Below are 27,844 nucleotides of genomic sequence, written 5' to 3'. Positions count from 1 at the left end.
AGCATCACTAAGTGCCACGCACTTTACATATAAGCCAGGATTTAGGTTCAGGCTGTGACCCTGGGCAGGGTACTTATCTTCTGTGAGCCCCTTTGGAAATGGGGGTGACAAATAGTGATTGTGGGGCTCTCAGAATCCCTCAATGGTGGGTGCCCCCACCCCATGCGGGAGCTGCCCCTTGGAGCATGCAGGCCGGCGGATGCTCTTACAGCCTACACAGCACCCCCCACATGGAGACGGGGGTTTCTCTCTTCCTCCAGCTGAACAGCCCAGCCCACAATGAAGGAAGCAACCCCCGGCCCAAGCCCCACAGAATGGTCTGCCATGACGCTGCTGTGGAAGACGCACACCACACCCAGGGACAGCCCGCTGCGCACATCCCTGGGGCTCCACTGAGCAGCAGAAAGCACAGGTGAGACCGCAAGAGGCTGCCAGGTCAAGGCTTAGGTCTGAGGGCTCGCCCTCCGTCCGCAGGAATTACTCACACTCCTGATGCCCACGTCTTCCATCAGGTCAGCCATCTCTTCATCCTCCCCTGGAGCCGAAAGGAAGAGAAGCCTGTGAGCACTCAGGAGGCCCCGCTTTCCCAGAGCCCCCCCACATTTCATCCTGCCTCCTCTTGGCTCATCAGGCTGGGGGAACTGCCGACTACCTCCCAGGAACCCTGTGTCCTCTGGGAGCTGAGACCCCTGAACATGGACCCTTTCTCCTTCCCGTCCTAGGTCCCAGGGACAACAGCCCTTTAAGGAAGTGGTGACCCCACTTAATACAGTTTTCTCTGCAACTCTAAGGTAAACCATGGTTTTCTAGGGAGCCAGGCACCCCTGCAGCCCCCTTACTTCACTTTGCTGGGAGGACTGCTTTATTCTCCTACCTGAGAACTTACAACCCAATTAAAAAATGGGCAAAAAGGCCCCAGCCAGTTTGGCTCAGTGGACAGAGCATCGGCCTGTGGACTGAAAGGTCCCGGGTTCAATTCCGGTCAAGGGCACATACCCAGGTTGTGGGCTAGATTCCCCGGTGGGGGGCATGCAGGAGGCAGCCGATCAATGATTCTCTCTCATCATGGATGTTTCTCTCTCTCTCCCCCTCTCCCTTCCTCTCTGAAATCAAAAGGACTTCAGTAGACATTTTCCCAAAAAGACATACAAAAGCACGGTTCAGTAGACATTTTCCCAAAAAGACATACAAAAGCACAGCAAACATAGTAAGATGCTACACATCATTAATCATTAAGGAAATACTATAAAAACAAACAAACAAAAACAGAAAATAATAAGTGTTGACAAGGATGTGGAGAAATTGAAACCCTGGTGTCCTGATGGTGTTGACAAGGACGTGGAGAAATTGAAACTCTGGTGTCCTGATGGTGGGAATGTAAAATGGTGCAGCTACTGTGGAAAACACTGTGGCTGTGGCAGTTCCTCAAAAAATTAAACACCGAATCAGAATGTGATCCAGCAATTTCACCTCTGGGTATATACTCAAAAGAACGGAAAGTAGGAACTTGAAGAGATATTTGTACACAGCAGCATTATTCACAATAGTTAAAAAGTAGAAGCAACCCAAGTGTCCAACAGATGAATGGATAAACAAAATGTGGTGTATACATACAACAGAATAAGGCCAGCCTTAAGAAGGAAGGAAATTCTGACATATGCTACAACATGGATGAACCTTGAGGACATTACGCTAAGTGAAATAAGCCAGCCAGAAAAAGACAAATGCTGAATGATTACACTTGATGAGGTACTTAGATTCATACTCAAATTCAAATTCATAGATAGACTGGTGGTTGTCAGGGGTTGAGGGGAGGGGGAAATGGGGAGTTAGTGTTTAATGCATAGAGTTTCCGTTTTGCCAGATTAAAAAAGTCCTGGAGATGAGTTGTACATCAATGTGAATATACTTAACACTACTGAACTATACTGACTTGTATGCTTAAAAATGGTTAAGATGGTAAATTTTATGTTATGTGTATATCTTACCATGATTTAAAAAAGCTATCAAATAAACACTTCATACCAAAAAATAAAAAAGCTATCAGTAATATTTTTTTAAAAGTATGAAATTAACCAGTTGGAGGGAAGACAAACTCAAATAAAGTCAATCAATAATCCAATGCCGCCACAAGAGGGCATGTGACCAAGTGTTGAAGACTGGGCAGGAGGGCTGAAGGGCTAGGGAAAGGCCTTAAAGAAGGACTGAGCTGGACCTTAAAGGGTGGAGGGTGTGTGAAGGCAGGAGAGGGGAGGGGCATTTCCAGCATCGGGATCGTGCACAAGAAGGGGAAAGAGATGGGAATTATCAAGGGTGAGAGACCAGATCAGGAAATAGTGCCGTCACATTTATCCCCTGCGCGTACATGTGCTGTTCAGGTTGCCCATTTCGTCGTCGCAACAGCCCTCTGAAGCAGGTACTGGCATTATGCCCATTTTGGCACAGAGAGGTTAAATAAAGTCCAGTCATACAGCTGGTAAGTTAAGGGCAGGGGCAGCGGGAGAACACTGGTTAAAAGGATGCCGTGAGTCACGTGCCCACGGATCATGGACGTGTGAACCAAAAAAAAAAAGAGGAAGACAGATCTATTTTAGAAGATCTAATGGATAATATGTGCACAGAGGGATCAGGAAAGACGCACAGTACTTGGAGATGTTACACCTGAGGGGCTCCTGGACAACAGGAGAAAATGGATTCAGACACGTGAGAGTGTCTGAGTGTGGCTCTTTCTACCTCTCAGTGAGATTCTGGGCCTCAGCCAAGTTTATATTTTATACTTTTGAAGAAAAAAAAAAAGGAGGAAGAGAAGGAAAGAAACAGAACAGAATAGACGACAGACCAAGAGAGGGTACCGCACATGGTAAGGGGAAGTACTGTGTTTTGAAAGTTTTGTGTGACTTATAGAATTGTATAAATGGCTGCATTACAACACAGAAAGATTTCTTAATTTGGTCAAAAAAGTTTGAGAAACTCAACGAGTTTGAGAAAGTTGCCTCAGATACAAGCTGTTACCTTTGTTCCTATGACAAATGGTCTGAATGAACAAATTAATGAATAAATGAATGAACAACCGTGCACAGCCCTGGCCCAGGCCAGAAGCAGCTGCATTCCCAGACTGGGCAGGCGGCCTCACCTTTAGAGCCTTCCTCTTCCTCCATCTTGGTGGTGGCAGCATCCTCCTCTTCCTCCCGGATGATCAGCCGGCCATCGGCGCTCACTTTGAAGCCATGGTCCTTCTTCTTGCCCCGGCCAGTCCCAGGCTGTGTGGCTGGCATGGCAGAGTCCAGCAGTGAGGAGGTGGAAGACCTAACCCTCTCACACCCTCATTATAACCAATAAGACCAGGTCTGTGCCGCAGATGGGTGCCCACAGCACAACCATGTGCATGTGTCAGGGTGAGGGGTTCCCACTGGCCTCTATGCAAGTCACCCCCACCCTGAACAGGTAAGCCTGCTTTCTGAGCTCAGGGGCCAGCTGATTCTTGCTTACCTAGGACTCGCTGGGCCACCTTGGGGTCGAGGAAGTTGAGGGGCTCATCCCCTCCACCCTCCTTCAGCCACGCCTGGCTCCTCTGCCGGCTCAGCCTCCGCTGCTCCTTGCCCCGGCTCCTTTCTTCCTCCTCACTGTCCTCGTCCTCCGAGTCGGCCAAAATCTCCTCAATGCTAAAGCCAGGGAAAGGCAGGGCCAGCTGGGCACTGCCTGGGCAGGCCCCGGGTTGGGGGGGGACCAGGCTGCCGGGACACCACCACGTTCTCACCTGTCACCCTTGCCCTGGGCAGGCTCCTCCTCCTCCTCCTCTTCCTCTTCTTCCTCAGCAGCCTGGCTCAGAGCACGGTGCCTCTTGGCCCGCGCCTCAGCTTTCCGGATGTTGACCAGGACTTTGTGGTACTCCTCGGGCAGCAGCCCCTTCACCAGCTCAAACCTGAGGGGGCAGCGAAGGGCAGGTGAGGGGCACTGGCCAGAGTGTGCACCCAGAAGCAGCAGGTGTGCAGCCAGAGCCCTTCCAATGACAGGGAAGAGACTGGTCCCCAAGCCCGGCCCCTTTTCTGCAAGGTCCCTGGTGGGAGGAAAACCCCTCAACTTCTCCCGCAATGCCCCACTCAGTGCACAGACCCAAACTTGCGGATGAACTTGGTGAACAGGTTGCGAAGCTTCATGCGGAAGTGCCGCCGCATGTCATCTGACAGTTTCCCGATGGCCTCCATCTGCAGGGCAGGGCACCAGGGTTTCAGGGGGAGGGCGCCTCCCACCCTGCCTGTCCCCACCCCGCTGTCCAGACTAGGGAAGAGGACCAGGGCTGGCTAAGAGGTGAGGGAAGAGTGGCCCTGTTCCTGGCTCAGCCCTTGCTCCAAAGAGGCTCCAGTCTGGGCAGACCCCACCTTCCCCCTAAACCACCTTCATATTCCCGACCACCCTGCCAAGATTACAGCTTTAGAGTCTTCTGAACAGTGTTCAGCACCTTACATGCATCATCGCATGGAATCCTTAGAACCCAGTGAGGCAGATATTATCATCATCCCCAATTTACAGACAAGGAAACTGGGGCACAGGGAGTCATGTGGCTGTTAAGTGGCCACAGAGGAAGGAATCAGCCCAGATCTAATTCCATGGCTCGTACTTTGCCCCCAACACCACCAGGTTTCTCTTGGTTCCATATGTCCCTTCTATCGCCCTGAGCTCATCTCTGGATGGACTGCTCTTAAGCTTTCATGTGGCCTGGTTTGGAAAACGTGTGGGTGGCAAATAATATCCATAGTGTCTCTCAATGGGCTGGGGGACAGAGTCCCATCAATCCTCTGAAGAGCTTTTATCCATTTTATTTATTTTTAAAAAAAAATATATTTTATTGATTTTTCACAGAGAGGAAGGGAGAGGGATAGAGAGTTAGAAACATCGATGAAAGAGAAACATCGACCAGCTGCCTCCTGCACACCCCCTACTGGCAATGTGCCCACAACCAAGGTACATGCCCTTGACCGGAATCGAACCTGGGACCCTTCAGTCCCCAGGCCAACGCTCTATCCACTGAGCCAAACCGGTCAGGGCTTTATCCATTTTAATAACTGTAGAACAGATGCCCGCTGTGGCTGTTCTCCCATCATTGGTCTCCAGTTAGGCTGCAGGCTTTGGACAGCAGGGGCAGGCTATCCTGACTCTCAACTGCCCCTTCTCGCCTTGACCCAAGGTCAGATACGAAGACAACAAGAAAGATCCCCCTGGAGGTCTGATGCAACTCAACCAGCTGGAGAGGGAAACTGAGGCAGTGGGAATAGCAGAAAGAGGATCTGCCAGTCCCAGCTTGCTCCATGCCTTATGAGCAGCCAGAAGGGGCTGGAGGGCCCAATACCAGAAGGCTCTTCAGGCCCTTCTACAGCCCAGCAGGGGTGTCCAGAGGAGCCTCAAACCCGAAGACCAAAATGCAAGAGGCAAAAAAAAGGAGATGAGGGCCCTGCTGGGCGAGCCCAGAGTCTCAGTCCTGAGCTCTGGGTTCTGTTCCCAGGGCTGTTCTCACCAGCAGTGTGACCTGGGGCTGTCTCTGAACTCAGTATCCCCGTCTGTAAATGAGGGATGGCCCTGCCCACTGACCTTTGCCCTGTAGAGCCCTTGCTTCTATGGAGGGGCCAAAGAGGTGGGGGTGACAAGCAGCAGCCTCGGTGCTGTGCCCCTTCCTCCACCAGGCTGCCATTCCCCTACTGGTGCCTTCCAGGGCTCGGCATGACCTTCTGTTGCACAAGACTGCGGTAGCTAAAAGAACGCTTGAAACTTGCTGGCCTTGAGGCTCCCTGTTCCCATGACGGCAGCCCGGCCACGTCGCCACCCAGAGGGGAAAGGGGGCACTTACCACCAGCTGCACGTGCCTGGCCAGGTGTGCCACGTCCATGACCACCACTGCCACCTTGATGAAGCCCAGCGCCGATTTGACCACGTCACGGGTGCGGGAGGCCAGGAGCAGACACACGTTCTCCAGCAGCTGCTCCACCGTGCTGGTCCCCATCAGGCCTGGGGGGCCAGAGGGCCACTGTCAGAGACACCCAGACCCAGACCCTGCCCAGTCACAAGAGCGAGAGCTAACACTGAGGGACTTCCGTGTGCCTGGCTCGGTTCTGGTCACCCTCCAAGGAGTGTCTCCTGTGGTCCTTCAGCCCCCCCAGGAGGAGGGGCTGCTTTCCTCCTCCATTTTAGAGGGGAGAGTCAGGCTCCAGGATTGTAGAACCAGGACTAAAATCGGGACCCCCTGCTCCCATCCACTCTGAGAATGGGATGAGAGGCAGCAGAGGAGATGGGAGGCGGCCGGGCTTGGCTCCAGCTTTTCTTCCACCCTCCCTTGACCTTTCCCCTACCTGGTAGCCACCCTGTCCTGACCTCCTGGGTATTTTCCTACTCTGAGGGCTTGCCAGGCCTTCAGGAAATAGCATGTACCTTTAAACTCGAAAAGGAGGTGGGTCAGGGCCAGGATGCTGCAGCTGACCATGGTGACAGCGCCCACGAGGCCGGGATAGATCAGGACAAGGTAGCGCTGCAGAGCCTCTGGGAGGGCGGAAGGCAGGACAAGTTGCACCAGGGCAGAGCCCAGCGCTCATGCTGCAGCTCAGGCCCACCGGGTCTGGGAGCAGAGCGTCCACCCCAGCCCTGAGTCACCAAGGCCTCACCTTCCTGGCTCGGGCCAAACCGAAGGAAAGCGTGGCCCATCTCCACCAGCAGGGCGAAAGCGTTCTTCCGCGCGCCCACCGACACCTCCTTGGTACACAGGATCACCTGCCCAGACAGCCCCGTAAGCGCGTACTCCCGAGTTGGCCACCCTGAGGTCGGTGGCCTGAAGCAGATGAGCAGGTAGAGGCACCCACACTCCCAGACAGTGAGTCGAGCCCACCCCCACCCCCAAGACTACCCTCCCCTGATCCTGACAGGCCTTTAGGAGCCACACTCCAAGGAACACCCCCAAAACACACATACACCCCCTCCTGTGCCCTCACCTCCGGGACAAGGGCAGTAATGAACTCCTCGTGCTCGGCTGTGAGCTTCTTCACGATATGTATGAGGCACTTCAAACGGGGCTGCAGGGCAGAGGGACAATGGTCAGGCCCCCTCAATGCCACCCCAGCCCAACGTGGTCCTCTCCTGGTGTCCCGTCCTCCCTCGGGCACAGCGGGGCTGCCCTGAATCCTCACCCTCTTGGCAGGAGAGGAAGTGGTCCGCAGCGAGTCCAGCAGGGTCTTCTTCAGGTCATCCAGGTGGCTCTGCACGAAGCGGGCGCCGGGGCCCTGGGGGCTGGCACACACCTCCTCCAGCACGCGGTAGGCCTTCTTCTGCACCCCGTGGGCCTTGCTCTGGGAGGACACAGATGGATGAAGAGGGGGGACTGGAGGTCCACCACCCATGTGATGACATTCACAGAGCAGTCACCATTAACAGGCCAGCACTGGAGGGGATTCAGAGAAGCTGGCCCTGCCCTCTGGAGCTCATGAGGTCCGACAAGAGGGCCAGCAGAGTATGGACGGCAGGAGGCTACCTCCGCGCCAGGCGGAGATGCTGTGGGGAAAGAAGCCAACCCAGCCTTCAATCCACTCCACTGACCCCCTCAGTGATGTTCGTGCCAGCAGCATGGACTTGCAGTGCCAGGAACGCACCAGCCTGCCAGGCCTGCTCATCTTTCTGCTGTCTCTCCTTTGCCTGACCCCTTACCGTTCCCAGGGCACTGTCGCTCCCCCAGGACACCTCTCCTGCCTGGACTTCTGGGTCTGCCTGCATGTTCCACCCAGAGCACTTCTCAGTGTTGGCTAACTGCCTGTTAAACTGTCGCAGTGGCGGCGGCTTTCAGGTCACTGCGGGCCTGAGTTCCGCCTGGTGGCTTGCCACAGCATGTCAGGCAGAGGACCTAGCGTGTGCAAAGGCACAGAGGGGTCCCTTATATCTGCAACGCTTCAAACAGTTTAATGAGGCCAAGTGGTGGTGGGATGAGGACGGACAAGGGGAGATGAGAGTGATTAGAATGAAGATCAGGCTGGGCTGAGATGGCCCAGTGAGCGATCCAGGCAAAGGAGTATGGCCGTGTTTCTACCAGACACCTCGGCAGGCGAGGTCTGAGCACGGCTGTGCGTTTTAGTCCCTTTGGCATCTATGTGACAGATGGACTAGAAGGGTACAAAGGACAGTCACACCACAAGAAAGCAGATGACCTTGGGCAGCAGCAAGAGATGAAGAAAAGAAGACAGGCCCCCCCCTTTCCAAGGAGCCCACTCCTCCCCAAGTGTGGCTGTGGGGCCCCCAGCCCCAGGGCTCACCTCCAGGTAGGGCCGGATGGTGGAGTACAGCTTGCTGATGGCAGCTTCGTCAGCGTGGGGAGCCAAGGCCACAACCAGGTCCAGGACAGACAATCTGCTCAGGGCAGGAGACCAAGGAGGGGCTTAGCAAGGGCTGGAGAAGGGCACAGACTAACACTGTCCTTCCATCCACGGGGTGAGGGGCAGGTGGGAGAAGTCAGGATGAGGACCAGGCGCTTGAAGGAGCCCATGAACGATAATCATGGCTTGCACCTAATGGAGTATTCACCAGGTACCAGGCACTACCGCAGTGCTAACCCCTCCAATTCTCACAGCAACCCTGCTGCAGGTACCATGAGCATCTCCACTGTAGATCAGGGCAAAGAGGCAAAGAATGGGTAACGTGTCCAAGGTCACACCGCCCGTAAGTGGTGGAGCTGGGATCTGAACCCGGTGAGTTTCCAGGGCCCCCTCCTTCCCTAGCGGGCAATACTGCCGCTCCAGAAAGGAGTCACTCAAGCCTTGCAGTGGAGCTGAGACATTCAACATCTCAAGCCTTTCCTAAGTTACCCCAGAGAATCCACACCCTCCAGCTCCCTGGGCCACCCCAGCTCAAGTGGGGGATTTTACCTGGTGAAGTCAGAGCTAGCAGGGTCCAGCACCTTCTCACTGGCTTTTTCCAGGAAACCATTCACCAACTGGCAGCCCCAGGATGAGAAGGAGGAAGGTGTTTAATAGAGAAATACGGAGCAGCAGCGGGTCACAGAACTAGACCTCCTTGCCCTCTCGTTTAGAAGCCTCAAGCCCACGCCTGGCCCCGCCATCATCGCTGGGATCTGGTCTCCTGTTCTCCAGGTGGCACAGGCCCAAGTGAGCCCTGCTGGGTAGGGCCTTGGGCTTTCCAATGCTCCTGACCCAACACTCCCCTCCTGGGAGCACTCTCCCTGTCCACCAGCTCACCTGAGGGTCAGTGATAGTAAGGTAAGTTTTGATGGTTTCCAGCACGGCCCGGCGAGGAGCTGGTGTGTCCCCGGCTGCAACAGGCTGCCCATACAAGTTGAAGAGGATTGGCAGAAAGTTCTTGGCAAAACGGCTTACTTCGGCACGGTCAGCCTCTGGCAGGAGGACCAAAGTTTGCATAAAAGGGGCTGGAGCTGACCTCACAGGCTGTAGCCCAGAGGCATCCTTTAGGAGGACCCGTGGCAGGACCATGGATGTGGGGCTTCTACGAGACAGAGGAGGCTGAGACCAGAGCAAAGAGAACAAGGTGCCACCATGGTCTATGCTTCTCCTCGGCTCCTGTCCTGGGGGCCAGGGAAACCCTTCAGCACGGACTGGGTAACTCCCCAGGTGCCGGCACATTGGGAGTAAAGAGAGAAAAGGGGTGGTTTTTTGCAAACTTCGGTCCCCAGCCGAAGCTCCAGGTCCTTGCAAAGGATGAACCATGGCTCAGGCACTGAGCCACAGCAAGCCAGGAGATGGGGGTCAGGGGACTTGTGCCATCACAGCCACCCTCCCACCAGCCTCGGACCCCAGAGCCCACACGCACCTGCCTCACAGCCCTTGGTGATGAGAGTGCGCAGGGCCTGGCACACCGTGACCCTCAGGTCTGGGCGCTCGCTGATCGCTGTGCCCAGTGTCCGCGCCAGCCCTTTAAAGGAGGCGGCTACATCTGTGGGCCTCGTGCAGAACCCGGGCAGGAGGGTCCAGATCTGGGGAGGGAGGGGATGGTAAACGAGAAAGACATTCAGCAACACACGCCCCTGCACTACTCAGCCCACACCCCCCTAACGGACCCTTTACCTGCCATTGCAGCGTGTCATAGATCTTGGACTCCACCATGCGGTCCACCTGGGCCAGGTCCATTGCTGGAGTGTAACAAAGCACACAGTGTGACCCTGGGCACCCTCCTACCCACCAGGCCTCATTTTCACCAAAACCAAAAGCCCAGTGATGAGGTCAGTATCAGTGATTCCCTCCTCCCCACAGAATGAAACTGTTCCTTCTAAATACCTAACACCTCGCCCTCACCGGTTTGGCTCAGTGGACAGAGCGGACTGAAGGGTCCCGGGTTTGATTCCGGTCAGAGGCACATGCTTGGATTGCAGGCTCCATCCCCAATAGGGAGTGTGCAGGAGGCAGCCAATCAATAATTCTCTCTCATCATTGATGTTTCTATCTCTCCCTCTCTAAAATCAATAAAAAATATATTAAAAAATAAATTAATTAAAAATAAATACCTAAGACCCGCATAAAACAGAAAGTGATGTCTCCCCATTGTCTTACTCTCCCAGGACGTGCCCCTATCTCTCTGACTTTCTTATGTTTCTTTTTTTTAATAAATTGAACATACTGGAGTGACACTGGTCAACATGAACACATAGGATTCAGGTGTGGGTTTCTATGTTATAAGCTCTGTATTGCACCGCGTGCCCACCACCCAAAGTCAAATCTTCTCCTGTCACCATATTTTGGTCTTTTCTTTAAACAGACATACACCTTTAAAAACATAAGCAAGATGTACTATACATATATTGTTCTAAAACCTTGTTTTACTTGGTAATTTCTGTGTGACAAGCTGTGTAATGGGCACTTACATGATTATTTCACGTAATCTTCACGTCACAATTATCATTCTCATTTACAGACGAGGAGCAGACCCAAAGGAATTAACACACTTGTCCAAAGTCAACCAACTGCGTAGCTGATCGGAGATCTGATCTGATCTGTTCAGCTCACCATCTGCACGCCCATGTCTCTTTCTTTGTAATGACCACATTGTGTCCCACAGTGGGCGTTACCACAACTAACTTCACTGGAACCCCACTGACGGACATGTAGGCTGTGTTAGGGTTTTTGCTAGAACATCTCTGCATAAGTATAAGCCGCTGTGTGCTTGTGTAATTAATTGCTCCATTAGTGGGAGAGCAGGCTCCTACAATGGGGGAAGGCCAGGCCAGGCCATGCCTTCGAGCAGAGGGGAGGGACAGCCCACTGAATTAGGCCCACAAGCACCGGCGGGTCACCTGTTCGGCAGAGGGAGGCCTAGGGCTGGGGTGCTGGGCCAGGAGCCCTTCCCGACCCCTTCGGCTGAGCTCCTGGACTGCGGTGGGCCCCATACCTTTGCTCTTCAGGGTGGTAGCCAGGGGCAAGAAGTAGGTGGTGAAGAAACCAAGTCGCGTTTCCCGGACATGGTCCCGGATGACGGGCAGCAGCCAGCTCCGTGGGAAATCCAGAGTCTCTCTGAGAGGAGGCAGGAGAGGCCCAGTGAGGAAGGGGTGACAGCCTGGAGGGCAGCACCCCCAACAGTGTGCCCCCTGCTGAGCTGGGGAGCATGTCGAGCCTGCTCTGGCCTCTCTTGCTGACCCCCACATGGCACATGGAGACTTCACCCAAAGGAGTGGACACCCTCCTGGGGGAGAGCAAGCCGTCTGACCCTTTTAGGGCTCGTACAGAAGCCAACCAGGGTCACACTTACTCAGAACCATCAATTTCCAGCGGCACAGCCTGTAAAACCACCTCAGGCCCCATGCTGGCCACCGCAGCCCCCACTGCCTGGTCCAGAGCTGCCGTGTGGGGGAAGTGGGGGGAGAGGCGCAGGTCACACAGGGACTGGAGACACTGGAGCAAAGAGATGAAAGATTATACATCAAGATGTGCTCGCAGAGCAAGCACCATGGCTGAGTCTGAGCCAAAGTCTCTAAGATGATGAGGTCAGGAGCGTGAGCCCAGGTGAAGCTCTGGGTCAGAAGTCACAAACCAGAAACCAAATGTAACCCACTGATGCAGTTTGACCCCTCCCCAATGTTCCAGGATTAAAAAAAATTCTGTATTCTTTAACAATATGTGAAAATCAGGAGATTTTATATACAAATGAAGATTTCCAGTTTATCTTGAAAAATGACAAGGGCCCTAACCGGTTTGGCTCAGTGGGTAGAGCGTCGGCCTGTGGACTCAAGGGTCCTGGGTTGATTCCCGGTCAAGGGCGTGTACCTTGGTTGCGGGCACATCCCCAGTAGGGAGTGTGCAGGAGGCAGCTGGTCGATGTTTCTCTCTCATCAATGTTTCTAACTCTCTATCCCTCTCCCTTCCTCTCTGTAAGAAAATCAATAAAATATATATTTTAAAAAAAAGAGAAAAATGACAAGGTCTGGCAAAGGCGGACCTGTGTGCAACAACTAGCAAATGAACAGGCACTGAGGGGTGGCTGCCCCTCGAGGAGAGCTGCACCCTTAGGTGCACCACAGCCCAGACCCCCTACGTCAAGCATGTCACACTCGCGGCTGGCGGGCCACATGCCTCATTTATTTAACATGCCGGCCACGAGTTTGACATGCTTGCCTTAGGTCACCCCTCATGACCTCTCGGAGGAAGCCAGGTCTGCCCACCTCATCTATTAGAGCCCAGCCAGCCCCCGAGGAGCCTGCCATCCCAGGAGAAGGGAGTGGCGGTCAGTGAGGAAGGTGCCACGAGGCCAGGGGCTGCTCCATCTGCCAACAAGGTGCCAGTGGCCTGTCCTCAGGTCCTACCCTCTCCCAAAGCTGACCCCTGACCCTTAGCTGGTTTACTCTGGGCTGCATGTAGTCCAGCCGTGGGCAAACTACGGCCCGCGGGCCGGATCCGGCCCGTTTGAAATGAATAAAACTAAAAAAAAAAAAAAAGACCGTACCTTTTATGTAATGATGTTTACTTTGAATTTATATTAGTTCACACAAACACTCCATCCATGCTTTTGTTCCGGCCCTCCGGTCCAGTTTAAGAACCCATTGTGGCCCTCGAGTCAAAAAGTTTGCCCACCCCTGATGTAGTCACTTTCCTGAGACCTAAGGCTGCTTAAAGCACTATACTCATTCATTACAGAAAATTCAAAGAATTAAATATTAAAAGGTAACGGGAGTGGGAAGAGAATCACTCTGGTTCCCTATTCAAAACAATCAACTCCAGCCAACACTAGTGAGCAGCTGTGTGTGTGTGTCGGGGGGGGTGGCGGGGGGGGGGGTCCTGCCCCTCTTCTTGTTCCTCCCATGATGGCCCAGTCACCTTCCTGGGGGCACAGTACTGGGCACCTGCTATGGGCACTGTGGTGGTGGGCGGAGTTAAAGTGCAGAGGTAACAGAGACACAAGCCCCTTCTAGTCCAAAAGCCCCAGTGCCACTTCCTGTCCCGGCCCCAGCAGCCCCCCAACTTACCTTCTTCATCACAGGGTGGGCCTGCCTCCCACAGGCCTCGAAGAAGACACACAGCAGCTGCAACACGGAGCTCCAGGCCGCATGGAATTTGTACGTGAGGCCCTCCTCCACTGCCCTGCCAAGGGAGCAGGCAGTCAGGGCCATGGCCACGCCCCCCGGGCCCTGGCCAGGAAGTCAATAGCTACACCATGAGCTATAGACCGCCAGCTGGCCGCTAGGGCAGGGCCCCCGGAAAGGCCAAAGGGGAGACCTAGCATTTATGAAGTGCCCACACTGCTCCCGGTGCTAAGAGTTTAATTTCTGTAACCTTTGAGCTTAAAGAAAAACATGTGAGGCAGGTTATTTGTTCAATCTTCAGAAGGTGAAACTGAGGCTCCGAGAGACGAAATAACCTGTCAGGGTCACTCTGCTGGTGGCCAAACTGGGCCTCTAAAGCCCATGCTTTCCTGGCCTGACCCAATGTGGACAGCAGGGTAAGACCAGGTGGTCGAGGCAGGATGCAGAAGCTGCACTAGGGAGGGCTGGCCCAGCCCCTTCCTGCATGTGCACTCCTTGCTTGGCTCCATCTCCCGAAATCTAGCCCCTGGAGGTTTTAGGCAAGAATGGCCAACAGGGGTCAGTGTAGGGAAAAGAATGGGCTAGGGGTGGGGCAGCTCTATTCTTGCTTTTTATTCTAGTTGGGCGACCTCAGCTTGTCCATCTGTAAAATGGGGTCAGTACCTATCTCCTAGAACCAGGACTACTAGTAGCTGCTATTTATTGAGCACCTAACTGGGCGCCAGGTACTGTTCTGACCACTTTGCACATATTACCTCATCTAATCCTCACCTGCATTAGCCCCCTTTAACGGATGATGACCTTGAGGTATCGAGAGGTGGAGGAGCTTGTCCCAGATGACTGGCCTGAGAGTCCACACTCATGAGCACCACACTGTGGTGCATGGAACGTGGCCAGGGCTCAAATCAACAGCAGCTGCTCTGGCACCGTGCACATGGCCAGAGTCAGTGACAAGCAGAGACCTTTCATTACAAGGAACTTTCCACAAGATACACCCTATTCCTTCTAATCTCAGATACTATGCTCTCACCTGAACATCTTGGCGACACACTGGGCAGGGCCTGAGGCTGAGGAGGTCACAGAGCCGATGTCAGCCATGTGGGGAGCAATACATTCCTTCAGGATCTCCTGCAAAAAGAGGCCGCAGCTGTCTAAGCCCAAGGCAGCCCCCAGTGCCCCTGAGCCCTCCTATGGGCCTGCTTCCTGAAGCGTCTAGGAAGCCATCCCTCCCTGAGACCCTCCTCCCAGGATGCAGCTGGAGCCTGAGGCAACTGGCAGAACCCCCTGTGCTCTCTGCTGCCCCCACTAAAGCTGGGGCTCAGGGGGCGCGGTACCTGGAGGCTCTGGGTGGCAGCTGTGACCACCTGTGAGTGGGGAGAGAGGAGGCAGGCCGTCGCCGTTCCAAAAAAGCGAGGGAGGTGACTCAGCCCGAGGTCGCGCTGCAGCCTGTCAAGACAAAACACTTCCATGGGGCTGGGCTGGCCCTGAGCCTGGGGGACTAGATGGCTCTGGTCCAATGACAGTCACTGATGTGGGGAGCTCTACAGGGCCCTTCTTGTGGGCAATTTTAGAAAGTGCTGTCATTCAAGTAACAGCTATAGGTGGTAAAAAAAATCCAAACAGGTGCTCGCAGTATGAAATAAATGTCTTCCTCACCAAACCTTTCTCCCAGCTGACCCTCAGATGCACTTCCCATGGGAAAATCAAGGTTAAGTACTCCTCCAGAAGTTTTTATATGTATATAATAATAACAATCACTGAATTTATGTAACATTTATCACATGCCAAGTACTGACATAACCTGCATTCACTCATTTAAAGCCTACAAAAGCCCCCGCAAACAAAACACAGAACATGAAGTCTTGCAAAAACTGAGATTAAGTGTTATTACACTTAATATTTCCTAGATGAGGAAACTGAAGCACAGAAAAGTCAAGTACCTTGCCCAAGGCCACCCAGCTAGTGGAGGAGGGTCAGGACCCACACCCTGGTAGCTTGGCTCCAGGGTGTGCAAATAATCACAGCATGCACGCTGCTCTGCACCTTGCTTTCTCTCAATGTATCTTGAAGGTCTTTCCACATCAGCATGCACACATCTACCTCAATTACCCCTGATGGCTGCCTCGTATTTCACGGTTTACATGTAATCAGTCCCGCCCTGGGGCATGGTTAGGCTGTCTCTAGGTTTTTTGCCATTAACCACGGTGCTACCACAAACATCCCGACACAGTGTGGAAGTCCTGTGGGATAAATCTCGAGAAGCAAAGCACGAAGCTATTTTGCCATTTTCCAGCACCTCCAGGTGAAAGGTGAAGGGTCAGGTGCAGGAAGGACATGGGCCTGGCAGACCTGGCTATGGCCCTGAATAGCCTCAAGACCAGCTGCTCGCAGTGCTTCTGTTTCTGGTTTATGAAATGGGCTGTGGGGTGGTCGTGATCAATGCCGTGAAACAGAGTGCCGGGGGGCGTGGGGGGCGGGCGGAGGGGGGAGAACAGGCCACCGGAACCGGAACCCTTCAGTGGAGGGAGGACAGACACCCAGGTGGAGCCTCGGGGGCCTTAGAGACCCTCCTTCCAGGCAAAAATGCAAGTCACCAATTGACACACCGATTCCTCTCAGCCTTACTTGGGAAAAGTGGGATTGTCAAGAGGCTACTGCTATTAAATGGTAAAGCTCAACTGTGAGTGTTATGACAGACACAAAGCAGAAACTGGGCTCACAGGACTATCCCAGAAGAGGGGACCATGAACTCAGGTGGGGAGTGGGAGAGAGCTGCCAAGTGGATGATATCCTGTGAGCAGGAAACCAACTGCACAGGATGCAGCCAGGGGTGACAAGATCAGATGGCACTTGGGCCCCACCCGCGGGCAGTACCCTCGACCCATCCTTGTGGCTAGCTGGCCAATGCTTAGGCATCAGCCCCAGCTAACACAGGCTGTGCCACCCAGCCCATGCCTCATAAAATAGGAGGTGGCTGCTATACACTCAACATGGAACTGCCGCCATCCCCAAGAAGCTGAACCCTCTCCAGCTTCCAGCTCATGTCCTTCCCATCTGCACCGCAGAGCAGGTAGCCTGGCTGGGGGCCCTGGGCCACGCCTCCACCTCACCTTACCTGACCAAGTTGATGTGAGCTTTCTCCATGACCTTAAGCCAGGCCAGCAGCGGTTGTAAGTCATTCTCACTGGGAACGTAGTCATACAAGGCCTAGAGACGAGACAGGAAATAAGTACGTGTCTGAGCAAATGCGTTCAGCAGCAGCCCAGTGACAAAGACCCCTTCCATCCCGAGGCCCCAGCATGTCCCACTGACAGGCCTACACATGCGGCCCCAGAATGCAGCGCCCCCTTGGCCTCCCAGCTCCATGAACCCTTCCAGTTCTGCTTCTATAGAAGTTTCTAGGAGCAGTGGAGTATAACTTGGGTCACAAAACCCATTGTGAACCTGACAAAAGCCACAGAGCCCTTCTCTGGAAAAATGAACATGAGCACACATTTTGCAAACAATGTGGGGGAGTGTCTGCTCCTTCCCCAAATCCACCCACAGGTCCCTAAGGTTGAGAACCCCTGCTCAAAACACCATGAGACCTTGCTGGAATCATTAACTACCACCAAGTCAAGAGTCAGCTCCTCCAGCTCCTGTGGGTACGGATGTGGCTTTGGTGGAGTCTCCTGGCTGCCTGTCTACCACTCTCCTGCAATGGGGCAGCCCAGCCCAGCCCACTCAACCTCACCCTGCAGACAAGTAACAGGACCACCCCACTCCAACAAAGCCATGCCCCTCCCTATCGCCAAGTCTCACCGTGATGATCTGGGCATTGAGCTCTGCAGGCAGGGTACCTGGGCCAGGCTTGGCATGGAAGAGGCTGTGAAAGGCCTGCATGGCACAGGCTGTCACCAGCTGGAGAGGACACATAAGCTTAGAGAGCAACCTGCAAGCCCTGGGCTCCTCAACCTCCCACTCCAGCCAGTGCGCTGGGGTAAGACTCGACCCCTGAACCTCAAACATGCCCCCCTCCCCCGCACCTGGACACTCAGAGCACTGTCACTTGAGTAAACCTTGGCAGCCAATAAAAAATTTTAAATGACTTAAACAAAGACAATCTAGAAACATGAACAAAGTATTTTTTTGTTGTTAATCCTCATCCAAGGATATATTTCCGTTGATTTTTAGAGAAAGTGGAAGGGGAGAGACAGAGAGAGAGAAACCTCGACGCGAGAGAGACACAGCAATTGGTTGTCTTCCAATCACACTCCAACCGGGGCCGGGGATCAAGACTGCCCTTGACCGGAACTGAACCCGAGACCCTTCAGGCTAACACTCTATCCACTGAGCCAAACTGACTAGGGCATAAACAAAGTATTTTTAACATAAAGGGCTAAAAGATAAAAGAGCAGATGATGAATGGTCTGGATACCATCATCACAACTGTATTTCATGTATGTTAACTTATCCAAAGAGAAAATGTCTGAAAGGATACACAGTTAAGTTGTTGGCACTATTTATCTTAGGAAGTGAGAGTCGAAGGGAAAACAAAGACTTGTATTTTTTACTTTATAAACTCCTGAAAGTTTTTTCCCTTTTAAACGGTGATCATGCTATTTTTAAAATATGTGTATGAGTAAACACTACAAGAGAGCACGTAAAGATGAACAGAATTGTGCTAGGATGGTAGAAATGTAGGGGCTCATTCTTATGTATCTTTAACATCATCACACAGACGTCAGTAACTTGGGGGGAAAAAGAGAAATAACTGTGCCTGTGGTTCGAGTAGAGCTCAAGGCAGGGAGAGGACGGACGCTTTACCAGCCCCACCACAGTTCCAGCTCACTCTGCTCTGATCGCTGAGGCCAGCTCCCAACTAGGCCAGGACTCAGAAGCCAGCCCAGCCTGCCTGACACTGGGGATGAGATGGAGTCCTTGGTTGTAGCTAAGAGCAGGGCCAGGGCAGGGAGACACTCAGGCCCTGCCTTTGGCCTGACCAGGGAGTCCCCGAGAGCCAGCACCACGGGCCTGGGGTCTGCAGCTAGACCCCCACCACCTTCAGACCACCCTCAGTGTGCCCCTGCCCGCTGGCTCTCAGCCTGAGCTCACCACATGGCTCAAGGTCATGACCCTGAGGAGAGTCTCACTGCAGCTCTTCACCAGGCCCTCCGGGAAGCAGGGCAGCAGGTCCTTCAGCAGTGTCAGCATGTGCAGCGTGGTGGTGGCCTCCTTGGAGCCTGGCAGAGCAAGGGGAGCTGAGACTCCAGCCCACTCACTGCAGCGGCCCTGTCCTCTCCGCAGGCCCCACCCTCAGCCTGGCTCCTACCTCCAGACTTCTCAATCTCCTGGATGCAGAACTTGGCGGTGGACGTGGCAGCAGGGTGGTGGGCAGGAGCCTTCTCACCAAACATGAATTCACTGCCCTTGATGACCGAGCACACGCCATGCTGGGCAGCCTTCCGGATCTGAAGGGTAAAGGAAGGGGGTGAGGGCAGGGCCAGCATTCAACCAGCAGCTGGGGTGGCCGGCACAACCACCCACCAAAAAGTAGTGACCACACACCGCCCACATGGTCCATGCCACACCTTGGGCCAGAGCTATGGAGTGAGACAAACCCTGGCTCTAATTCCTGCTAACCTCCTAACTCACCACACAGCCCTAAGCAAGCCAAGCAACTTAATCTCTGAGCTTCCATGTCCTCATCTTTACAGCAGGGAGCCATTCACTCATTCAGTCATCAGCAACATTGAGTGTCCACCAAGCCAGCACTGTTCTTACACTGTTCCCAGTGCTGGCAGCGTGGCAACGAACAGAGCACACAACTCGTGTTCTACTTGGGAGGCAGAAACACACAACCATACACCAGAAGGTAAAAGTACTTTGCAGACAACAAAGCAGGGCTATTAATCTTTATCCGACAGTCAGAAAGGTGTCACTCCAGTCAAGTGACATTGTAGCAGAGACCTGAAGAAATGGAGGGAAAGTTCACACGGATACCCACGGGAAGAGGCGTGAGCCACCTGGGATAACAGAGCTCAGCCCAGTGCTCGATGACTATGACTGGTTATCACTATTACATGCTTCCTGACCTGAATTTCAGGAGGAAATGATGGCCAACCAGCACTTACTGAGCACCTGGCCTGTGAGGATCACTGGAGCCTTCCCACACCCTCACAGCAAGGACGATATTATTAGCCCTCTTTCTCAGCTGGGAAACCGAGGCTCAGAGATTAAGTAACTTGCCCAAGGTCGCAGCACAAGCGGTGAGTCCAGTATCCAACTCAGGTTGGTGTGACTCCAAAGCCCCCTCAGCCCTCCTGCCACTATAACTAACCTGTCACCACCCAGTGAGGCGGCAGAAACTCAGAAGGGCCTGACAGTGAACATCCCTCCTGTAGGAGCTGCCCCTCGCTTGCTGGGAGCTGGGCAGGGGACCTCAGAGGCAAGAAACAGAACTTCTGGGCCCGCTCCCCATCCCACTCAGACAAGCCAGCCCTGCCCGCCCACCCCGAGTGGCTGATCCGTTCCCATATTCTGGGGGCCCAGCAGTCTCACCTTGGGCTTGGCGTGCACGGTGAAGCTCAGCAGCCCGTGGTACACCTGCAGGGTCACGGGGTAGCCCCAGGCCTCCAGGTCCTGCTTCCGCAGAAGGGTGGCCAGGCACGAGAGGACCTTGAAGAGGAGAGTCAGGGTGTCTCAGCTCCACCCTCTTCAGCCAGGCAGGGAAAAAGCCCAGCTTCTCACAGACTCCACCAAATCCCAAAGGGAGCCACCTGAGGGTCCACAGGGTGCCCACACCCCTGTCAGGGAGCACCCAGGCTTTGGCCGCTGTTCTGGAAGACAACAGAGGAGAAACTGAGAACCAACTACTAACCCAGCGGAGGGCAGAGGTGGAGCCACTGCTGGCCTGGGCTGACAGGATACTCATGAAGGCTTTAGAGGTATCCGAAAACTTCTTAATGAGCACAGGACTGGGCACGCTGCAGGAGAGAACAGAGAAAGTCAGAGTCCCAGGGGGGCCTCCGAAAGCAGCTGGTACAGCCCCGCCCTGGTCTGAAGGAGGAAGCTGGACAGAGGGAGGCAGCGCTGGCCTGTCACTCAGCAAGTGAGCAACAGTCAAGACAAGAGCTCACCCTTCCTGACACCCAGGACAGTGAGATCTCCATGGCACCTGAGCTGCCTGCCTTCCTTCCCTTCTTCACTACCTTTTCTCTATACTACCCACTAGATGGGCCCTATAAACTCACGCCGTTCCTCTCCCCACCTTCCCCTTGGTGCCAACATTCCACCCCATCACTCCTGCCCCACTGACTGCACCAGGGCTGCCCCCTTGCCAGGCTCCAGCACGCAGGCTGTCTACAGGCTCCTGAGCCGCCCCCGAGCCTGATGCAGAATGCCACTGATACTCCAGTATCCTTGTGTTTTGTTTAGCAATTCCTTGATCCTGCTCCTCCTGTCCACACTCCCTTCTCCTCTCCACAAAGAGCCTTGGGTCCAGACAGAACCCAGGACTCACCGCTTCAGGACAAGGTTCAGCAGGTAAGCAACAGCAGCCAGAGACTCCGGGGACTCCACCGCTTCCATTGTTGTCATCTGAGGACCGGATCACAGGGGGTGTGAGCAGGAAATGTGCCATGCTGGGCAAGCTGGGTGCTGGGGGGCACCATGTGCCCAGCAGACCAGTTATGACCAAGAAGGTTGTCAAAGGTTCAAATCCCTGAGATGCTACTGTTTGTCTTGGGCTGGAAACAACCTTTCTGTGACTCAGTTTCCTCACTGATAAAATAGGGATAATAGTGCTTAAAAGTTTTGTGAGGCTTAACTGAATTAACACATGTGAAACAATTAGAATCCTGCCTGGCATGCGATAAAAACCTTATACTGCTATGTAATTTACTCCATTTTTCTAGAGCAGAGATTGGCAAGCTTTCTCTGTAAAGGGCCGGATAACAAATATTTTAGGCTTTACAGTCTTTACGGTTTCTATTGCATATTCTTCTTTGAGTGTTTTAACAATCCTTTAGAAACATAAAAACCACTCTTCGCTCTCAGGCTGTAAAGGAATAGGCCATGGGTCAGATTGTGTCTTTGGGCGTAGTTTGCCAACCCCACTCTAGAGTAGTGGTTCTAAAAATGATTGAGGATTCCCCAAAGGTTCTGCTTGTGTAGGTTATACCTACTGATATTTGCCATAATAGAATTAAAACTGATAAAATTTCAAACCACAAGAATATGAAAGCACAATTCAGTTAGCTGTCAAAATAATGTCATCAGACATCACGTAACTTCTGGAACACTCCATGGTACACTCATGAGTGAGAAAGAGATAAATGATGTTCTAATATTATTATGGAAATAATTCTGACCTACTCAACTCCCCAAAAGGGTCTTGGGGACACCCCAGACCACAATTTTAAAGCATTTTTCTAGAAGATACCCTGGGCCTTACTCAGCTTCATAGATCAAGGGGATAAAACCCAAAGTAGTGAATTTTTGTTTTACACGAAAATGCAGCAAATACCACTAGCCTTTCCAAGTCACCGGAGAATGACTGACGTACTTTCACCTGTTCAAGGTGGTCCTTCGCTCCCCACGTGCCAGGGGCACTGTCTTAGAGCCTGAATAACCGGCTGCTCTGAACACCCACCCCCAAGTCACACCCACTCACCAGGGCTGCAAAGTACTCAGTCTCCGTCTCCTTCCCTCCCTGGGAGCGAATCACCTCTGTGACAGCAGCCAGAACCGCACAGATCTGCGCACGAAGGAGAAGGCACCTGTGACATCCATTACACATCTAACCCACCCGACGGTCGCCTCGTTTCCTTGCTCCTTCACAGATTAATCTTCGGGTAGCCCAGAGGTTGAGCAGCATTCAGAGACAGAGGTACATACCACAGAGCCTAGCACACAGGAAGCTTAGAACATATTTGCCAAAATTCCACCCCTATGATGCTATCTCTTATAGAAATACCTGCACAAATGTGTGAGCATTTTACGTACAAGTGTGTTTACCGCAGCAACAAATTAGAACAACCAAGCAGCCACCAAGGGGATTTAATATGATACTATTATCATTTAATAACTAATGATAGACTCAAATACTATGTAACTATTGAAAAGAATAAGGAACAACTATGTACATTAACACAGCATTACTGTTTAGTCAGGGGGAAAGTTGCAGATCACTGCATATAAAATATAAACCTCGATAAAATATACAAAAAAGTTTAGAACAGTAATATTGACAAGAGGTTACTGTGCATCTGAAATGTGGCTAGTGTAACGGAGGAACTGAATCTTTAATTTTAAAATTTTAATTAAATGTAAAAACGAATACTTAATCTAGTTATTGGAAAACAAATTTAGAACTTATATATACACATGAATCTACTTTTGCAACTGTAAGTTCTATAAACTCTAAATACAAATCAAGCCCTAGCCGATTTGGCTCAGTGGATAGAATATCAGCCTGCAGCACAGATTCCATTCCAGTCAAGGGCACATGCCCGGGTTGTGGGCTCAATCCCCAGTAGGGAACATGCAGGAGGTAGCCAATCAATGATTCTCTGTCATCATTGATATTTCTATCTCTCTCTCTCCCTCTCCCTTCCTCTCTGAAATCAATAAAAATACATTTAAAAAAAAATACAAATCAAGTATTTCCAACAAAGATATAGCACCCAAATGGAGATTTTAAGGGTAAAATACATACTAGACTTTGAAGACTTAGTATGATAAAAATTTAAAGCATCTCATTATTTTTATATTGGTTATATATTGAAATGATATTTTGGATATACTGGGTAAAATCAAATATTTTATTAAGATTAATTTCCTGGCGGGGTGGCTCAGTCAGTTGGAGCATTGTCCCGTACACCAAAAGGTTTCAGGTTCGATCCCTGAGTACATGAAGCAACCAACTGATGTTTCTCTCTCTTTCCCTTCCTCTCCTTCCCTCCATTCCTTCTTCTCTCCCTAAAAAAAATCAGAGAGAACATACCCCCAGGTGGGGATTTTTAAAAAGATTAATTTCACCTGCTTTTTACGTTCTTTAACATGGCCACTAGGAGATTAAAATTATATTTATAACTTGTATTACATTTCTGTTGGACAGGGAGATATACAATGATCCATTAACAGTAGCCACCACGAAGTTGGTAGAACAACTTTCACATTTCATTCTACTCACATCATTTTGGTACCATTTATAATTTTGACATTTTTCTTTCTTTTTTCTTAATCCTCATGCAAGGATATTTTTTCCACTGATTTTTAGAGAGAGTGAAAGGGAGGGAGGGAGGGATGGAGAGGGAGAGAGAGAGAGAGACAGTGATAGAGACATCGATGTGAGAGAGACACATCAATTGGCTGTCCGGGGCTGGGGATAGAACCTGCAACCAGGTATGTGCCCTTGACTGGAAATCGAACCTGCAACTCTTCTGTCTGAAGGCTGACGCTTTAACCACTGAGCAAACCAACCAGGGCTCTTTTTTTTTTTTTTTTTTTTTTAATTATAAGAGAAAGTTTATTTAGAAAGTTAAAAAGATAGACGTGAGCCAGATGGGCTGCTTAAGCTTAGGAAACAAGTTACAGAAGCAAAAGAAGGGCCCTTGGAGCTTAGGAGATGGAAAGGCAAAGGTAATGTCCTGGGGAAAACCAAAGGGGACTGGAAAGGCTCAGTGTGCTCCCGAGAAGGGGAGCACGCTGCCATTTTTCATTTAAACAATGAAAAGGTATAAATATACATAATTTGAAAATATAAACTAAAAATAGTAAATTTAGTTGTTACATAAGTAGCATTTTCCAACCCGTTATGTGGCATGAAATATTCGACAAATGTTTCTCAAAAATATTCTTTGTAAAAAATCCTGTTTAGGTACAGTTGAAGAGAAGAATGGGAAATACTTCTCCCATGAAGGACTTTACACTTAGCAGGGGAGATGCTGTTAGAAAAAGCAGAAAGTGGAACCTGCCCCAGGAGAAGTAATAAGTAGGGAACACCAAGGGTCGGAGAGGTGACGCATCATCCAGAAATCCCAGCTGCTGTCACCAGACACCAAGGAAATAACAAGCATGCGTCTGGCCGCTCTTCCCTACCCCACGCCCTCTGACCCTCCCCGCTACCTCCTTGTGGGCGGCCGAGTTGGACTCCCAGAAGCGCTGCACTTTGCTGAAGGTGACGTTAGTGCAGTCGGAGAGGCCGCTTAGGAAGGTGGCCGAGGACTTCTCCGTGAGAGCCGGCGCCTCCTCGTCTTCCATAGCCGCCTCCGCGGCTTCGCTCTTGTCCAGGCGCAGGGACCCTGACTGCAGCTCATTGTGCAACTTCAACGCATCAACTGTCAGGTCGCTCTTTCCTGCAAACCCGAGGCACAAAGTAAGACCCCAACTTCTACCCTTCTGTCCAGGAGAAAAAGCATCACCTGTAAGAAACGAACCGGTGGAGTCCAGGCCCCCAACCCAACCCAAGAGGCTGAATTCTGAACGCGGTCTTTCTCATCAGCCCACTGTACGCCTAGAACTTAGAAAAGCCAAAAAGGGAACCCTCCTGGTGAAAGTTTCTGCTTCCCTGTCCTGATGGCAGAAGCGCCGGTGGGAACCGGCTGGGGGCTGCACTCAGGGGCATGGAACATAAATGAAGGTGAAAACGCTTTGAGAAGAGCCACCAGATTAATTATAGCCACGAGCGCCAACTCCGACACCCTTAGACAAGGCATTTCCCTGCTGTGGACTCAGTTTACGCAGCTGTTAAATAGGCCTTTACAGCCGGCTCCAGGCCTGACAGTCCATGACAGGACCAATGCCTGGGCCAGAGGGGCCAGACCCACCCGGTCCCAGGCCCGTCCAGAATCCCGCCGCCGGCGCGTCCGGGGCCAGACTCCGCTACCTGAGGGCCGGCTGAAGAAACGGCTGCGGGCGGCCTGGCGGTGGCGGCAGATGGCGGGGTTGCTGTCGCTGCTATGGCCTTTCTTCCAACGTTTCAACTTGGCCGAGACTCCGGAGGGCAGCTTGCCGGAACGACCCATGTCGACTAAGTTTAAAGGACCTGCTGCCAGGAACGCAGCAACACGCGGAGAACCCACGTGGGTTCTCAGCCCGCTCCGCTTCCTCTTCCTCTGGCGCCACTTCCGGATGTGCGGCCGTTACCATAGCAAAACAGTCAACATCCGGTTCTACGTTCCAGACTCTGGATTCAGCGGAGGGCCTCGGAGATTTGTCGCTCAGGAAGAAGTTGTGTTGCTAAGGAATCCCCTCCACTCCTACGCCAGGGCCACGGTTCTTGGCCACAGGGGTGAGCCATATAAAACTGGAATTCCTTTGCAGGTTAAAAAAAACCCAACTTACATTTATATTTTTTAAAACCTAATTTCAAAATTTAAGCATAGAAACATTATTTGAAAGAGTCAAAACCTGGCCAAACCTGAAAGAGTAAAAAATCAGTTTGGCTGAAAAGAGAAGAAAACTGTGAGTGATGCTCTAAACCTGCTTACCTATTTTCATTTATTACTGGCGATACCCAATGGCTAAGCCAAGCATGTCAAACTCAAAGGCTAACACGGGCCAAATAAACAAGGTTTAAATTTATGTGGGCTGCAAAAAAACAAAAGCTTCAATTTTCATAGAAATGTAGGTTTATTTCGATGTGAGACATGCTGAATACAAAGGGCAGAAATAACAGTAATTGTTAACATAAAATAATAGAAGATTTTAATAAAAATTAATATTTGTTCTTGAACATTAACTTACCAGACACTGAATAACTGCACAAATTAATAAGCGTAACACAAATAAACTTACTTTTCTTGTTCTCTGAAAGCGAAATATTTCCTGTTGCGCACACCAAACAAGTCAGTCCAAGACTAATGACGTGGCCATAGGCTGCTAAAATATTCGCTGCTAGTATTAGTGGAGAGAAATGGTGCACCTGCACGTAAGGTGCATAAGGGAAATGAATGCAACACTACTATAGTAATCAGTCATTAATGAACGTTGTAGTTTGTTATTAATAATTATGTATAACAGGATATTGTAAAAATTAAATTACAAATTTTTTATTAAAACGTTTCTTACATACTGTTATATTGGCTGGGCTGCAGAAATATATGTTGTGGGCTACATGTAGCCCGAGGGCCGCGAGTTTGACATGCTTGGGCTAAGCTGTCCTTGCCAGATGAACAGCACTCAATCCATGCTTGTTAATTTCCTCTTCTAATTCCACTTCAGAACCAGCAACCAATCCAGAATTCATTCTCAATTCCCTGCAATCCTCCCCAAAATTTTTTAGCCAGAACCCAAACCTTACAAAAGATGCTACCCTCCCCTCTTTTGTGAGGAATTCCTTCCCTCACTTAAAATCAAAAAAACTGATTTTGTCAGACTAAGATTTGATCCTGGTGGGTTTTGACTGATTAGGTTTTAAACAGTCATTTTACAATTTTTTTGCTCCTATTAATAAGACACTTTGAAAGTCAATCTAAATCAGTGATTTTCAGCCAGTGTGCCACGGCACACTGGTGTGTACTGCAAGAATTTAAAAAACATGCAATACACAACTAGCCAGAGGCACTGACCTCTTTTCCCTTAGATTGTCAAATAAAAAAATGGCAACAGCCTATGCAACAATAACTGTCCTGTGAATGAATCAAAATTATACCTATTTTTTTGTCCTATGGGCAAAAAATATAGCATTTTTGGTGTGCTGCAGAATTTTAGTGATTAGTTTATGTGTCCCATAAGATGAAAAAGGTTGAAAATCGCTGTTCAAAATGAACCAGAAGTCAACAGAGTTTTTGCATCCAGCTTCTTTCACTTGCAGTGGACGGCAGCTGGGAACACAAGCTAAGCTAACCAGATGCTGGACTGGACTGTGCTTTAATATGCAGCTGAGAGTCTAGGCAGTGGCCTTAATTCTGGCCCTGCTAAAGAAAAGATGGACTTTTTCCATGGCAGAACCGATGGAGATGAGACCTTGGAGAGAAACTCCCTTAATCTTACATCATCAATAGAGCTTTCCACAAAACCCATGATACCCCATACTCCTGTGGGGGCCTTGGGAAATTCTTTCCCCCCACAGCACCCTAAGAACTCTACTTCCACCAATAACACTGTGATCTAAATGTTTCTGTTCCCCCAAAATTCATACGTTGAAATCCTAACCCCCCAAAATAATAGTATTAGAAGGTAGGATCTTTGGGAGGTACTTAAAAGTCTTGAGGATGGATCCCTCATGAATGGAATTGGTGTCTTATAACAGAAAGTCCAGAGAGATCCCCAGCCCCTTCCACCATGTGAAGACACGGTGAGCAAGGCAATGGCTATGAAATAGAAAGCAGGTTCTTACCCAACCATGCTGGC

The 27,844-nt window shown here is 51.3% G+C and overlaps 1 protein-coding gene across 2 annotated transcripts in view; it reads right to left on the bottom strand.

The window, feature by feature from the left end:
- RRP12 (ribosomal RNA processing 12 homolog) overlaps positions 1 to 25,630 on the bottom strand; it is a 29,246-nt gene extending 3,616 nt beyond the window's left edge. The window contains exons 1-30 of one of the 2 annotated variants that reach the window (XM_006089981.3): positions 25,377 to 25,630; positions 24,617 to 24,846; positions 22,161 to 22,244; positions 21,009 to 21,085; positions 20,367 to 20,472; positions 20,048 to 20,164; positions 18,819 to 18,957; positions 18,602 to 18,729; positions 17,309 to 17,407; positions 16,623 to 16,714; positions 14,842 to 14,953; positions 14,538 to 14,635; positions 13,451 to 13,565; positions 11,740 to 11,882; positions 11,383 to 11,504; positions 10,065 to 10,129; positions 9,811 to 9,973; positions 9,222 to 9,376; positions 8,892 to 8,959; positions 8,283 to 8,376; positions 7,170 to 7,328; positions 6,975 to 7,055; positions 6,651 to 6,756; positions 6,421 to 6,528; positions 5,843 to 6,000; positions 4,114 to 4,205; positions 3,758 to 3,922; positions 3,490 to 3,662; positions 3,134 to 3,268; positions 486 to 535 (exon numbers count right to left, since the gene is read on the bottom strand). In XM_006089981.3, coding sequence (XP_006090043.1) covers positions 486 to 535; positions 3,134 to 3,268; positions 3,490 to 3,662; positions 3,758 to 3,922; positions 4,114 to 4,205; positions 5,843 to 6,000; positions 6,421 to 6,528; positions 6,651 to 6,756; positions 6,975 to 7,055; positions 7,170 to 7,328; positions 8,283 to 8,376; positions 8,892 to 8,959; positions 9,222 to 9,376; positions 9,811 to 9,973; positions 10,065 to 10,129; positions 11,383 to 11,504; positions 11,740 to 11,882; positions 13,451 to 13,565; positions 14,538 to 14,635; positions 14,842 to 14,953; positions 16,623 to 16,714; positions 17,309 to 17,407; positions 18,602 to 18,729; positions 18,819 to 18,957; positions 20,048 to 20,164; positions 20,367 to 20,472; positions 21,009 to 21,085; positions 22,161 to 22,244; positions 24,617 to 24,846; positions 25,377 to 25,515 — 3,573 coding nt within the window. In that variant the 5' untranslated portion in view covers positions 25,516 to 25,630. Of the gene's footprint in view, positions 1 to 485; positions 536 to 3,133; positions 3,269 to 3,489; positions 3,663 to 3,757; positions 3,923 to 4,113; positions 4,206 to 5,842; positions 6,001 to 6,420; positions 6,529 to 6,650; positions 6,757 to 6,974; positions 7,056 to 7,169; positions 7,329 to 8,282; positions 8,377 to 8,891; positions 8,960 to 9,221; positions 9,377 to 9,810; positions 9,974 to 10,064; positions 10,130 to 11,382; positions 11,505 to 11,739; positions 11,883 to 13,450; positions 13,566 to 14,537; positions 14,636 to 14,841; positions 14,954 to 16,622; positions 16,715 to 17,308; positions 17,408 to 18,601; positions 18,730 to 18,818; positions 18,958 to 20,047; positions 20,165 to 20,366; positions 20,473 to 21,008; positions 21,086 to 22,160; positions 22,245 to 24,616; positions 24,847 to 25,376 lie in introns of those variants that run through there. The other variant, XM_023754876.1, reaches the window with a different exon arrangement.
- Positions 25,631 to 27,844: the final 2,214 nt, after the last annotated feature.

Source organism: Myotis lucifugus, unplaced genomic scaffold (genome assembly GCF_000147115.1).
Source record: "Myotis lucifugus unplaced genomic scaffold, Myoluc2.0 scaffold_66, whole genome shotgun sequence".
Classification (NCBI taxonomy): Eukaryota; Metazoa; Chordata; class Mammalia; order Chiroptera; family Vespertilionidae; genus Myotis; species Myotis lucifugus.
The sequence above is the reverse complement of the archived record's forward strand: the minus strand, read 5'-3'. Positions and strand labels throughout refer to the sequence as shown.